This window comes from Peromyscus californicus, unplaced genomic scaffold (genome assembly GCF_007827085.1).
Source record: "Peromyscus californicus insignis strain IS unplaced genomic scaffold, ASM782708v3 Scaffold_13__1_contigs__length_99412109, whole genome shotgun sequence".
Taxonomy (NCBI): Eukaryota; Metazoa; Chordata; class Mammalia; order Rodentia; family Cricetidae; genus Peromyscus; species Peromyscus californicus.
Genome location: NW_026294424.1, coordinates 93,315,417 through 93,328,948, shown reverse-complemented (window position 1 = coordinate 93,328,948; position 13,532 = coordinate 93,315,417). Strand labels below are relative to the sequence as shown.

At 41.4% G+C, this 13,532-nt stretch overlaps 1 protein-coding gene across 4 annotated transcripts in view; it reads left to right on the top strand.

Annotated features, from left to right (window-relative positions):
* The window catches only part of Mapk10 (mitogen-activated protein kinase 10), a 312,106-nt gene extending 302,266 nt beyond the window's left edge, over positions 1-9,840 (top strand). For 3 of the 4 annotated variants that reach the window (XM_052735542.1, XM_052735541.1, XM_052735544.1), the window contains one exon: positions 4,924-9,840. In XM_052735542.1, coding sequence (XP_052591502.1) covers positions 4,924-5,066 — 143 coding nt within the window. In that variant the 3' untranslated portion in view covers positions 5,067-9,840. Of the gene's footprint in view, positions 1-4,918 lie in introns of all 4 variants that reach the window. The other variant, XM_052735545.1, reaches the window with a different exon arrangement.
* Positions 9,841-13,532: the final 3,692 nt, after the last annotated feature.

Genomic DNA, 13,532 nt, shown 5'->3' with positions numbered 1-13,532 from the left:
TGGGATTTGATCCAGGTGTTTCCAGGTTCTTGGTATTTTATTCTAGAACAGAATAAAGGTACACACAGGTTGCAAAGTAGCAAGGATACTTTATTCATCCAGAAGTTTTACTGGATGGAGACCTGGAGAAGGGATGAACTGGTCAGTGTAGTTCCCATTCAGAAGGTGTCCACATACCTCTCAGTTTTAGTTATGACTCCCAGAAAGAGGCCCTCATTTAGGGTAAGAGTGGTAAGAAGAAAACCAGGCCTCTCATTGCATTTGACCAGGACAGAACAAAGACATTTTGCCTCAAACATTTCAGACATCTCTGGCATCAGGCAAGGACATTTTAGCTGTTAGCCGAGGGGGAAAAAACCTGTTCACGTTTGGGGTCTTCTGCCCTAAACTACTAGCCAGTTTCTGTCTCCTATTCATCACTATGGAGTGGCCACTACTAGGTGGCTAGCAGGTTGCTGGGTATGTTGTTCAGGGAAGGTTATGATAGAGCCCAAGCCAAATGGAGTCCCCGTCCGCTAAGATACTCTTTATGCTTGATTGCTTTGCCACCATCATACTTCCTGTTGGGAGCTTCACTCTCTAGAAACATATCCTAAGTCCTAGGGCCTTGTGGTGTTATTTCCATGAGAGCCCAACTCCAGATCAATGGGACAGAGCCGAGAGTACAGCAGTTCATCTCCACTATAAAAGAGGATCAATTAGTATTTCACAGAGGTACCATGACAACTTTATAGGAAAAAAAAAAAACAAACCTTTTCAATAACTGGTGCTGAAACAAGCAGCTACTTGCCTACAAGAGAGTGAAGATGGACCTCTGCCTGAGAACACGTGCAGAAATGAGCTCAAAGTGAGTCACAGAAGCCGAGTGTAAGAACCAAAATGTAAAAGTCTTAAATGAGATTGTGGGAGTGAATCTTCACGATCTTAAGTTAGGCAGCGTCCTTCAGAACTAACAACAAAAGCTCAAGAACAGAAGGAGCAAATCTGATATCTGTGTGTATGAGGAAATTTCCAAGAGAAAAAGTAATCCATGCTAAGAGAATACCATTCACAAATCACACATCTGAGAAGCGCTTGTTCCCCATTGGTGAAGGACTTTCTTGGCTCAATAGGAAGAAGAAAATGAGGTGATTTTTTTAAATTATTATTTTATTTTATAATTAATTTAATTTTACATATCAGCCATGAATTCCCCTGTCCTCCCTCCTCCCACCCCCCAGCCTTCCCCCGCAATCCACTGCCCATTCCCACCTCCTCCAAGGCAAGGTCTCCCCTGGGGATTCAGCTCAGCCTGGTAGATTCAGTTGAGGCAGGTCCAGTCTCCTCCTCCCTACACCAAGGCTGAGCAAAGTGTCTCAGCATAGGCCCTAGGTTCCAAGAAGCCAGCTTATGCATTAAGGACAGGTCCTGGTCCCACTGCCTGGGGGCCTCCTAAATAGTTCAAGCTAATCAACTGTCTCACTTATCCAGAGGGCTTGGTCCAGTCCCATAGGGGCTCCTCAGCCATTGGTTCATAATTCATATGTTTCCACTAGTTGGACTATTTGTCCCTGTACTTTTTCCAATCATGGTCTCAATATCTCTTGCTCATATAATCCCTCCCCTCTCTCGCCAACTGGACTCCTGGAGTTCCACCTGGGGCTTGGCCGTGGATCTCTGCATCTGCTTTCATCAGTCACTGGATGAGAGTTCTGTCATGACAGTTAGGGTGACTTTTAACTGAAAAAAAAAAGCATACAAACAGATTTTTCTCCAAAGAAGGTGTACAAATGACTACCAAGCACATGGAAAGATACTTAAAAGGGTTAGGCACTGGGCAATGCAAATTATCCACAGCGGCACTCAATTTACACATACTTGGTGTCTATAATCAAGAAAGCTGATAAATGTTGGTGAAGCTGTGAGGCACTGTCATTCTTTAAAACTGCCTGTAGGAATGTAAACTGGAATGCTCACTTTCAGAAACAGTCCAGTACTTCCTCAAGTAGAGTCAATTAAGTAGAACTACAGAGTTGCTCAGCACCCAAGGGATACGAAAACATAGCTGTACAAAGTGTCTACATGAACGTTCATGACAGCACTGTGACAGCGTTATTCATAACACCCTTAAAGTGGAAATAACTCAGTAGTTAGCAAATGCTCATCAACCAGGAAGTAAGTCAGCGAAATGTGATGGTTAGTGCGATGGCCGTTATTCAACTATAAAGGAGCGGAATGCTGACATGCTATTTAAGATTCCTCTCTGAAGATGTATTTTGCTTTAAGCAACATGTGACAGAAGCCAGTAACATTCGCATTGTATGTTTGCATGTGTCTGAAGTGTCCACAATGCAGAGGCTTGCAGAGATAGTTCAGTCTGTGAAGAACTGAGCTCACTCTCCTAAGCGTTGGGAAAAGCTGGACACTGGGATACATGCTTTTGAATTCAGTACTGAAGAGGTAGAGAAAGGAGAATCTCTTGGGCTTGCTGGCCAGCCAGTCAGGACTACTTAGTGAGCTCCAGGCCAATGAGAGACCCTGCCTCAAAAAGCAAAAGGTGGACAGTGCCTGAGATACGACACCTAGAGTTGTCCCATGGCCTTTATGTGTACACGTAAACATATATATACATATCCACGCATATTTTCGCACACAGGTGTGCATGTGTGTGCACACATATTTTATGGATGGTTGAGAAATTGAGTATAAGACTTTCACTGGGGTGATGAAAGGGCTGCACAATTGACTGTGGTTATGCTGTACAACTCAGAATTCATTTAAAAACACTGAATTGTACATATCAAATTCATAACTTATCTGATACACGAGTTATAGCTTAATGAAATGATTGTGGGGAGATATAAACATTTTTCAACTCTACAGTAGAAAGCTAAATATAAGCTGTGGTCTCTTGATTTGAAAGCCAAACATAACTGAAAATTGCATTGTCCCGGACAAAATGGGCAGCATTAAAAAGCTGCGTCATTCCGTTAGGTCTGTAATTGATCCTGCACTTATCAGAGTACTGTGTGCCGTTTTCATCCCCACCATGAAGATGTTCCTAAGAGGAGCATCGCACTAGTGACACTGGGTTATCAGTGGTCAGCACTTCTGAAGGAACATGGAAGGTGTTGGGCTGATGGAATTCTAGTGTAGGGTGTAAACACAACTCCACTGGGGCCAGGGCTGCCTGCTAGCAGTGTGAGGGGCTGGCCTACCTCTGCACCATTTCGGTGAGGGTTGTAATGAAGCAGTATTGGAACAAACTGAAGCCAGGTAAATTTACTTTATACACCACTTTGATAAAGGTAGTAATTATTTACAGGAAACTGGCAACATTTAAGATTAGGGGCATTAGCATTTTTTAAAGAATTTAAAAGGAATGAAAAGTACCCCCCCCCCAGAGTTTCTGTATATGAAACGATGGAAGTACAGAGGAATGCAGAGAGAATGATCACAGACGGGAATTTAGTAGTGAAGAACACTAGGAACACAAGAAAAATTCAGTATTCCTGCCATTAACGTGGACATTGGTGCACACTGGGTTTTCTTTTTCTGTTTTTTTTTAAAATGTATTCCTCATAGTTTATATAAGTATTTTATAGTTAAATAAAACTGTAAATGTATGAAACTGTCTTGGTGAAAATGTTTGAAACCCCCTAGCTACTTTTACATTTTTAATCACATTTTTTCCATAAAATATCTGCTGTTGGAGCAGATACTTTGAATGCTTCTTCTTCTTCTTCTTCTTCTTCTTCTTCTTCTTCTTCTTCTTCTTCTTCTTCTTCTTCTTCTTCCTCTTCTTCTTCTTCTGTTTTGTTTTCTGACTTAATATTGAGTTTGTGTGATAATTCAATTGTCCCTTATTTTAGTTATCACCAAATAGATCTTTCATACAACCGTTTCTCAGATGAGACAGTTTCAGTGGGAAGTCTTCATTCTCACTTGTTGATAAAGCTGTAGGTGTTTTAAGTAGAAACCTCTTCTACAAAGCACACACTCTATTAACACATCACTTAGGCATAAAGAATACAGAAATGGGGGAAACAGGAGATAGGCTGTTTCCAGGTTGCTGAGGTTTAATTTTGCTTTCTGGTGCCTTTGGCTCATCTTTCCTTCGTTGTTCTTAAATCTAGTGCACTATGGCAAGTCTTTGCTGAAATTGCCTTCCTGGAGTTTCAGAGTCTTGTAGCAGGATAAAAGACGTCTTCAGATGAATAACCCACTATCTGCAGAGCCTAAGCGAGCAAGTCTACGGGAAGGGAACTCAAGCTTTAAGGGATGCACTGACATAGTTTTCCTTTTCTCTTCATTTACTTTCCTCAAAAGTCTTGGCTTTTCTACATGGATTTGAGTTTCGGTATTATATTTAATGATTAATTAATACTCTGTTTTATATACTTTCATTTCCTAGAGCTGTAGCCATGAAAAATTCAGGTCACTGGGTTTTGCCATCCCCTGTTTCTGGGCTAAGACCATTACCTGTGTTTGTTTTGCTCCTTTCATTAAAAACATCATGACCGGAATGCTACATGACAGGATTTTATTCATCCCTCTTCTCCATAAATGAGTGGCTTTCTGTCCCTGAATGATTACACAGTCTCAGTGGTCCTAATTAAGCATGCAAATGCCTTGGCTTCATATAAACTCAGTTACATTATAACACTGTGGAACGTAGGGGTGGGCAGTGTGACTGGTAATTCCTAATTTGGAGTGAAATTTGATATCCATTAGCCTGTGAATAAATGTGACATGTAATAAGGATTCTGAATTATTCCTTCTTGATTTTCACCATCAAATTCAGTGTCCTGCGTCAGTCCTGTGACGGTCTCCAGAACAGAGAAGATATGTCTTCCTGTTTGCTCCCAACCCTGCACTCTGAATAGTGTTCACGTGGGTCTGGTTCCAGATTTAGTCATGTTGGTCTTCATTTTCTCAGCACAGGTGCAGCAGTGAACAGCAGTGAGAGTCTCCCTCCATCCTCGTCTGTCAACGACATCTCCTCCATGTCCACCGACCAGACCCTTGCATCCGACACTGACAGCAGCCTGGAAGCCTCGGCCGGACCCCTGGGTTGTTGCAGGTGACTAGCCGCCTGCCTGCGAAACCCAGCGTTCTTCAGGAGATGACATGATAGAACACAGCACACATGCACATTGCACACACACACACACACACACAGACACACACACACACAGTTTGCACACACATATGCATACACAAAGACACTCTCACACATGCACAAAAACATATACGCGATGTCAAGAAAATAGCAAGAGAGAGATCCAACCTAAAATTAAGATAAATCTTTCTGCCTGCTTCTCCAAAGTTCTGTATTACAGCTAAGCTGAAATGTATACTTCTAGTTGCTCTTGCTTTGGTCTCCTTCAACAGTGCTTACTACACAAAATGAATCAGACACAATTAGAGAAGCCTTTTCCCCAAAGTGTAATTTAAATGGCTGCGAAACCAGCAACCCGTTAGTGCCCTTCAAATGGCATGACAAGGTGTGCAGTGGCCCCATCCAGCATGTGTGTGTCTCTATCTTGCATCTACCTGCTCCTCTTGGCCTAGTCAGATGGATGTAGATACAGATCCGCATGTGTCTGTATTCACACAGCACTACTTAGAGATGCTCCTGTCAGTGTCCTCAGGGCTCTACCAAGACACCATGCACTGGGGTACCACATGGTCCATTTCATGTGATCTATTACTCTGACATAAATCCATCTGTAATATATTGCCAGTATATAAGCTGTTTAGTTTGTTAATTGATTAAGCTGTATGTCTGATAAGAAAATATGTAAAGGGGGAATATGGGGGAGTGAACTCTCAGACCCTTGAAGATGTAGCTTCCAAATTTGAACCGATTAAATGGCACCTGTATACCAATTTGTAGAAAGAACATATGTGATGATTACGTACAGTGTGGGGGGAGGGGGGAGCAATAGCTTTCAGGATTTAAATAGCTTGGTCTTTAGAAGGACTATGTGAGTCAAAGTCAAGGGTGCTTTCTCTGGCAATGGATATGTAGCAGGGACTAGAGCACAGTGTAGACTGTGCTTTGTTTTGCTGCAGTATAGACTATGGACGAAAGGTAATTGCTGTCTGGATATTGGGAGACACCAACATCCATGTTTTAAAGATTGGACACCATTTGTCTTTTTTAAATGTGTCAAAATATGTCTTTTTAATGATGTGTCAAAAGAGAAACTGCTGGAGAAAGGGGAAGGTGACGAGGCAGCACCGTTGTCCACACATCCATGGTAAAAGCCCTTGCCTGAAACACGCTGGAATCACCTCCATGTGATCTCCTTCAGAGAAGATCGCTCTGCCTAGACCAATTTGAGATTGTAGGGTATGTTTTCCACGTGTGGGATGCTTCCCAGAGTCATCACCTGCCAATATTTTCATTTCCTCTTCTGGAATAGAATAGAATAAAATGGAATCCCCAAAGCACAGAGAGATCTTCAGGACAGCATCTATAAGCATCTTCATGGATATTATTGTCCCTCAGAGGAGTTGTCCCTCAGGGGGCTTTCCCTGACTCCTTGATACGACTGATGTTTCATACTTACTGATTTATTTTCATAGATGTGTGTAACCTGAGAAGGGCTGATAGTCTGACTTTTGTATTGCAGTAGATATATGAGAGCAATAACGCCGTGCCAACACAGCTCCTACTAGCTAGCATTAGCAATGACTTTGTCTTAAAGCTATGAAACGTTAGTGTGTTTAGAAAAATCATCTGAATTTAGCTTAAATCCACGGAAGATCCTGTCCGAGCACTCACGGAGGCACTGTGAACATCTTGGTTATGTACAAGGCAATGCTGGTGCGGCTTCTGAGCAATAACAGGCACCAGGCCCCGCTTCCCTTCTTCCTTCCGTGGGTGAAGCATCCACCACAGCTATTTGCACTCTGGCCATTTTGGTGCTTACCCCTGTGGTGATATTTCACCTGAAGAAGAAGTGAAACACATGAGTAGATGAACGTGATCGGCCTTGTCAAAGGAAAACCCTCAAGTGTACAGAGAAAACAGCAATGCCAGAGTTCTGCAAACTGCCTTAAAAACAACACCAGGGAAGCTCTTCTCCTTTCAAGCAATAGAGTCCTTAGTAACCTCAGCTGCCCAACCCTCCCTCCCCCACACACACTGCAGTGAGGCTGCTCCTGGGATCGCTTCCCACTGTGTGGTTCTTTGCAAGCTGTGGTACTGAAAAGGGAGAGGAGGGGGATGGTGGAGGGAGGGAGATCTCCTCTATCCTTCTCCTATCTTGATCTTCTCCTATCTTGAGATCTCCTCTGCAGCTCATCCCCTGGAATAAAGGTATCTCAGTCTATCCTTTTCCCATTCTTTTTGGTTAGTACTGCAAGCAAACCGATAAACTGATCTTTATAAATGCTGACTCATTCTCACAAGTTCTCTCGTTTCCCTTTCTGTCATCTTTTTTTTTTCCTTTTTAAAACTTACGCATCGCCCTACTCTTCTCCTCTTTCTCTGTCCTTTGCTTTTGTGTCTGTGATCTCTGTACCCCTCCACTCTGTATCAGACCAGATTAATGCAAAGAACAGACAATGGCTCAATGGCTTGAAAAAAGCAAGTGTTGAAGGGGATTCCGTTAGGCACAAGATGACAATAACAGACAGGCAGGGTTCTCAGCAGAACGGGAGAGCTGACCGGTTTCCCAGGTAGAGGAAGCAGACAACACAGATCACCTTCCCGCCCCTGCAGGTTGACCTGGGTGCTGCTAGTCTGTCTCCTGGTGTATAGCATTGCCCTGCTGGGGACCCTTGGCCAGAGATTCCCCTGTGGACAAGAAAATAGGAAAGAAAACCCTTGGGTTTTAAATAGCACATCCACGTAGAGATGAGGGCTTGGCTTCTGGACTTCATGAAGGATTGGTTTTAGCTGATCAAAGAGGATAGATGGGAGGTGTAACAACAAAGAGAATCACCACAGTGAAAGTTTCCCCTTCACAGTCAGGACCCCCTGGTAGTCTCTCCTTTGGTGGTGGTTATACTCTGAGAAAGTTTGCAGTATACAATGTGCCCTCTTCTGGGTCTTCTTAGTAAAAACAAACAAACAAACAAGTAAACAAAAAACCAAATATTTATTTTATGTGGCCACCTGTTACTACCAAGGGTGTTCTTACTTTGGGAGCAGGGAACTGTTCTGAGACCTGGACTGTATTTGTGGAAGAATTGAAGGAGCTACATGTGTTCATATTGCAGCAGAAAGTTAGCATTCTTAGGACTAGAACATCTGTACTTTTATAGGCAACTGGTGACGCAGTGGTCCTTACTATGTTCCGTGGTGTTCTGTAGAAAGGACGGGTGTGGACCCCTGAACAGGAAGAATTAAATTGCTACCATGTTACCTATTTCTTTGCTACTTTAGGGCATGTTTGGTGGGTCAGTGTACTCATTTTTCCAATGGGATACATTGGCCTTATAGCACAATTTTTTCTTGTTCAATAAAGATTGAAAATAGTACGTCATCCTTCAAAATCTAACTTAGAGCTTCATGGGTCTGGGTCCCACAGCTGGACCAGGACTTGGCCAAGTCCTAGCAGTTGGAGGAAACTTATTTAATCGATGGCTCAGGGGTAGTGTGGCTTCTCTCAATCCACTATCCCTGTTAGAACAAGTGTTGTGTAAAGATACTGCTAACAAAAGACCAGCAAATGAGAAACTTGGTCATGGAACACAGAACAAATGGAAGGCATGAAAATGCATAAGTCCTTTTGTGATCTGTCAGGGAAAAATTAATAAATCTAATTTACAGCTCTTAAACGTTCGTTGTAGAGCTCCGGTTATACAGGATCCATTTCTGTTTCATTTTCGTAGCAAGAAAGAATCTATGTCTCAGAGGCATCAACTGGCTTTGCTGGAAGAGATAGCCTCCGTGGCTCAGAGAGAGGAGAGAAGACTTCTTGGGGAACTTTGATCCTAGCTTTGTTGGGTCTAAAGAGAAATCCCTCCCACCACTGCAGCACGCCTGCCCTCATAGACACGTACACATTTTAATACCAAGAGGCCAACTTTTCTACACGTATTGTTAGATAAGGCAGTCTATTTGAAAAGAAAACAAAACAACTAAACAAACTAAAAATTTATAATGTAAATAACCAAATCAGTTATTTTCCTTGTAATTAAAATATAAATTTTATTTCTTTGGTCACCCAAACATGTCTTGTTAGTTCACTTTGACTCATTTCTTTGGTCAAAGCAAAGTTGAAGACTTTTTTTTATATGTGAACCCCTATTTATTTAATTCTTGATCGTGGGACCAATGGCCAGTATATCCCAGTAGAAACAAATATCCCAGCCCTTATCTGCCATCACTTGTCCATCTTGCCATGTCTGACACCTCCCCGGCATCTGCTTGTTATTCTGCATGACTGGACTCCAAAATCCATAACTGATGAAGAGAATTGTCCTATATCAGTGTTTATGAAGTGTATCTACAGCACACATGTACACACACATGTTCACATATGCCCATATACATGTTCACATATGCCCATATAGTTCTCTATCAACCTGGAAGCCAAAATCACGTATGTCCAATTTCTTTGCAAAGTCTCAGAGGTAAGACCTGTTGTCAGTAGCCTGGTAGGTTTGATGGTATCTAATATGGATCAAAATAATTGAGTCCATTCCTGTGTTCTTTCATTTCCATTTTTTCCCTCTTATTTTAAATATGTCTGTGGAAAAGAGCACAATTTGGGGAACTCTGACATCTTTTGACTCTTCACAGGTGAAATCAAGTCAACATTTTGTGATTTGTATGTCTTATGAATTATTAAACCTGGAGGAAGTATGCTTCACTTCTCATAAAACCAAATGAAACCTGGACTCTGTCAGACTTTCCTTTTGGCAATGTTTATTGTTTGTGCTGCTTTGGTTTCATGTACTGCCGGAGCCATAAAGGGCTTCCATGACTTCCTTCTGACCCCGGTGAACAAAACTTGCAGTGTGGTCAGATTGTACCAGAGGGTAAATAAGAGGGAAGAGATGGCCTCCTTCTCAGCCTAGACCCGGGTCTCTCTGTAGAGTGGTGTCTGTGCTTAAGATTCATTTCTTCAAGAAAGGCCTCTGTTTCCATCTGCAGATACGAGTTTCATGCCTACATTTCAGTAGTAACCAATAAGATAATAATGGACAAACCTCACTGGTAAGAAGATCAGGACTACATTTTTTTTCAACAAAATTTATCAACAAAATTCCCAATTTTAATTTTGTCTGAGAAATTTCTTTTGTCTACACTATTATCTCAGACTGCTTGTTGAATTTAAGGATATGAATTACAGCTTGATGGAGTTCACTGAACTTGTCATGGTTCACCTGGCGGTGTCTGAACAATGTTGAGGTGTGGCCTGCATATTTCTGGGAACAATACATTTTATTTATTCAGTTAATAGAAGGCTTGAAAGGTAGACATTCCTATTATTACACTTTGTCTTTCATTTAAGGAAAATGGATGTGAAACGCTGTTTGCTACCTCTGCAATGATCCTTATTCTAATGATTTTCTAATTATTTTAATTTATTCTTTTTCCTTCATTTATTTGAGGGGGAGATACATGGAGGTCTCTTACTAAGTAGGCCAGATGGTCCTGGTACTCTCAATCCCCCTGCCTCAGATTCCAAGCTTGTACAAGAATGCCTGGCTGCCTATCCTGACTTCAACCACAACTTTTTACTTTCCCTTTTTAAAAAAATTTAAAATGACCAAGCATAAATATTTAAAATACCCATGAGAGTAAAAAGAACAAATTCATTCTTCATGATGGTTGGCCAAAGAGGGCAAATCATTCGTACATTGTAGGCACCATAAAACATTACCATATATGTGCTCATTTTGATAAAGTTTGCTATGAGGCAAGATAAAGGGTGTTGAGCATTATTTTCTTGAAAGGACTAGTGGAAACCCCAACCTAGAAGGGTGAATCTACTTGCTCAATGATAGAAGTGATTGTGAAGAAAGTAAAGGATTTTTACCCTACCAACTAACTCAGCAGTCCTTGTTGTGTTTTACACATGTAGCATACGCTCCGCAGTCTCCCACCTCCCCAACACACAACACTTTGAAAGGCAATGCCCGGAAGACCTGTGCAAATAGTGTACACAGGGTGTCCCATTGTCTCAGGTCTGCTCACACCTGGCACCTCTGAATGTCATGAGCATTTCCCTTTCAGTTCCAGATCGAGTTTCATAGCATCTAAAGTCACTGAAATGTACTACAAAAATGTACACTTCTCAAACACATGAAAGATAGGTGTAAAGAAACAAACTAACTAACAACAATCAAACAACCCTGCAAAGCCCACCCCCTTCTGTCAAATATTTCCTTTAAAAAAGGGATGCTTTTGGTGTGTAAAATTCACTCCACCTTGCTTAAAGTCTTTCTGTTCAAACAATAGTCCATATTGTTTGCCTCTCAATGGTATGTGTTCAGTGTTTTTATCTTACACACCCTCTGTAGTCTGCTTAGAAGACTGGGTCATACATTATGTGCTTTCTACTAAAAACATCAAAGTCCATATTCATGGAAGTATCGTCTACAAACAATTATACAGAAAATAAAATTTTACAATGCAAATAGCATTTCACACAGTTGAAGGAACTAATGATTTTAAACAATTCCTTTATAAAAGGAAGACACTCGGGAGCAGTTGCAAGCTCCTTAGTGGATTGGTGACTGGGATTGGCATAAATTAATCTCTAAGAAGGTTACTTTGAATTTCTAGTTTAATTTCTGAGCTACATTCTAAAGTATTTAATCAGTCCATGCCAAACACATTTATTAAATGGTTCGGGGTAGAAGACAAATGTATTGCGATTCTTATCCTAAAAAATGCAGCCAATAAATCAATGTCTAAAAATAAATGGTCAATGCAAAATATCTTACTCATTTATCCTCTTTTGAAACAACAATGTGTTTAAATTAGAGGTGCATCCTAAATGAACCCATTTTTATTATCGGCATAAAGAAGAAATCTTCTTTCAGTGTTCTCATTTTGTCTAATTGTATTTCAAGTATACTTAATGAACCAGCATAAGAGAATTGTGGGTATTTTCTATTGTATTATGGGGATGGATAATTTTTCAATTCATAAAGGAAGCCAGCATGGGTATTCTTTTCTCTGCATTATGGATTGTTTTGATATTTGTTCCCGTGGAACTCTTGGGCTTTTTGATGCTGAGCTCGAAGCTCAGCTCTGGCATCGCTGAGTCCGAAGTCACAGCAGGACTGGAGCTACTCTTCAGTCACACTCCAGTCTGAAGCCAAATCCTGTGTAAGTTGCTCAGTCTAAGTTGCAGAAGTCCTAAAATAACTTAAGATACAATCCAATTATTTATTTTGTATTAAAGATTGAACTCAGAGCATTCCTGAATATCTCTGCTGGAAAAGTTAACATCGGCCATAAACATACATTTATCAGTTTATGCCACAAATATTTATTAAACACGCCAAAATTTCTAAAGATTGTCATAGGTGCACATCAGTGTGATGAGTTCATGCACCCAATGCCTTCATGAAGTCTACGCTTCAGCGTGCGTGGGAGGTGGGATGAGGTAAGATAGGTCTACATTCTGGAAGTACAAGGCAGGTTGAAAGGTAAGGCCTGAAAAGAGATGCCATGAGCGATAAGGTGCCCAGGGAATGCCTCCCGGAGGAGGTGACACTTGGCCAGAGACCTGAATAAAGTTAGGGAATAAGACACATCACCAGTGGATGAGGAACATTCATGCTGAGGGGAACACAATGGCAGAGGCCTGGAAAAAGTTGGCTTTTATACCACAAAAAAGAACACTCAAGAATCCTGAGGATTAAACAGGACAGGTAAGAAACATAATGACCATTGAAACTGGAGCAGAAGCCAGGAGCCTGAGCAGAGGGATATATTGGAAATTTATTCTAAATATGGGGAAACAAGGATTAGGGTTGAACAAGGGTGTTATGCCATCTACACACACACACACACACACACACACACACACACACACACACACACACACACACAAAATTCTTCTGGTCTTGAGAGAATTCTTGAGAAGAAAGACAATGGAAACAATCTAGGCATCCCAGGCTGTGGTAAACATCCAGAGAGAAATGCTGAGGTTTGGATCAAGGAGAAGAATATCCAAGAAGAATTTGGTCAGGATATAATTAGGAAGGTTCTGTGAACGGGGGCCAGTGATGCACACTTACAATTTCACTGACTTGGGAGACAGGGCCAGGGGGATTAGAAGTTTAAGATAAGGCTAGGTAAGTCACTTAAGATCTTGTCTGTCTCCCGTTAAAAGGTAAAATGAGGCATGCCTTAGCATGGATAAACCGAAAGGAGATGTTGTGAAAGAAGAACTGACATCGTCTGATGGACTGATATGATGTAAATGGTGATTAGGGATGACTCAGAATTTTCCCTTTTGCATAAGCTGTAATGGATGATTGGTATGGATGACTGACATAGTGAACGAAATGGGAATCTGAGAGAGAGCAGCCTGTGGGTTGCTACAGGCCACAGGAATGTATTTTAAGAA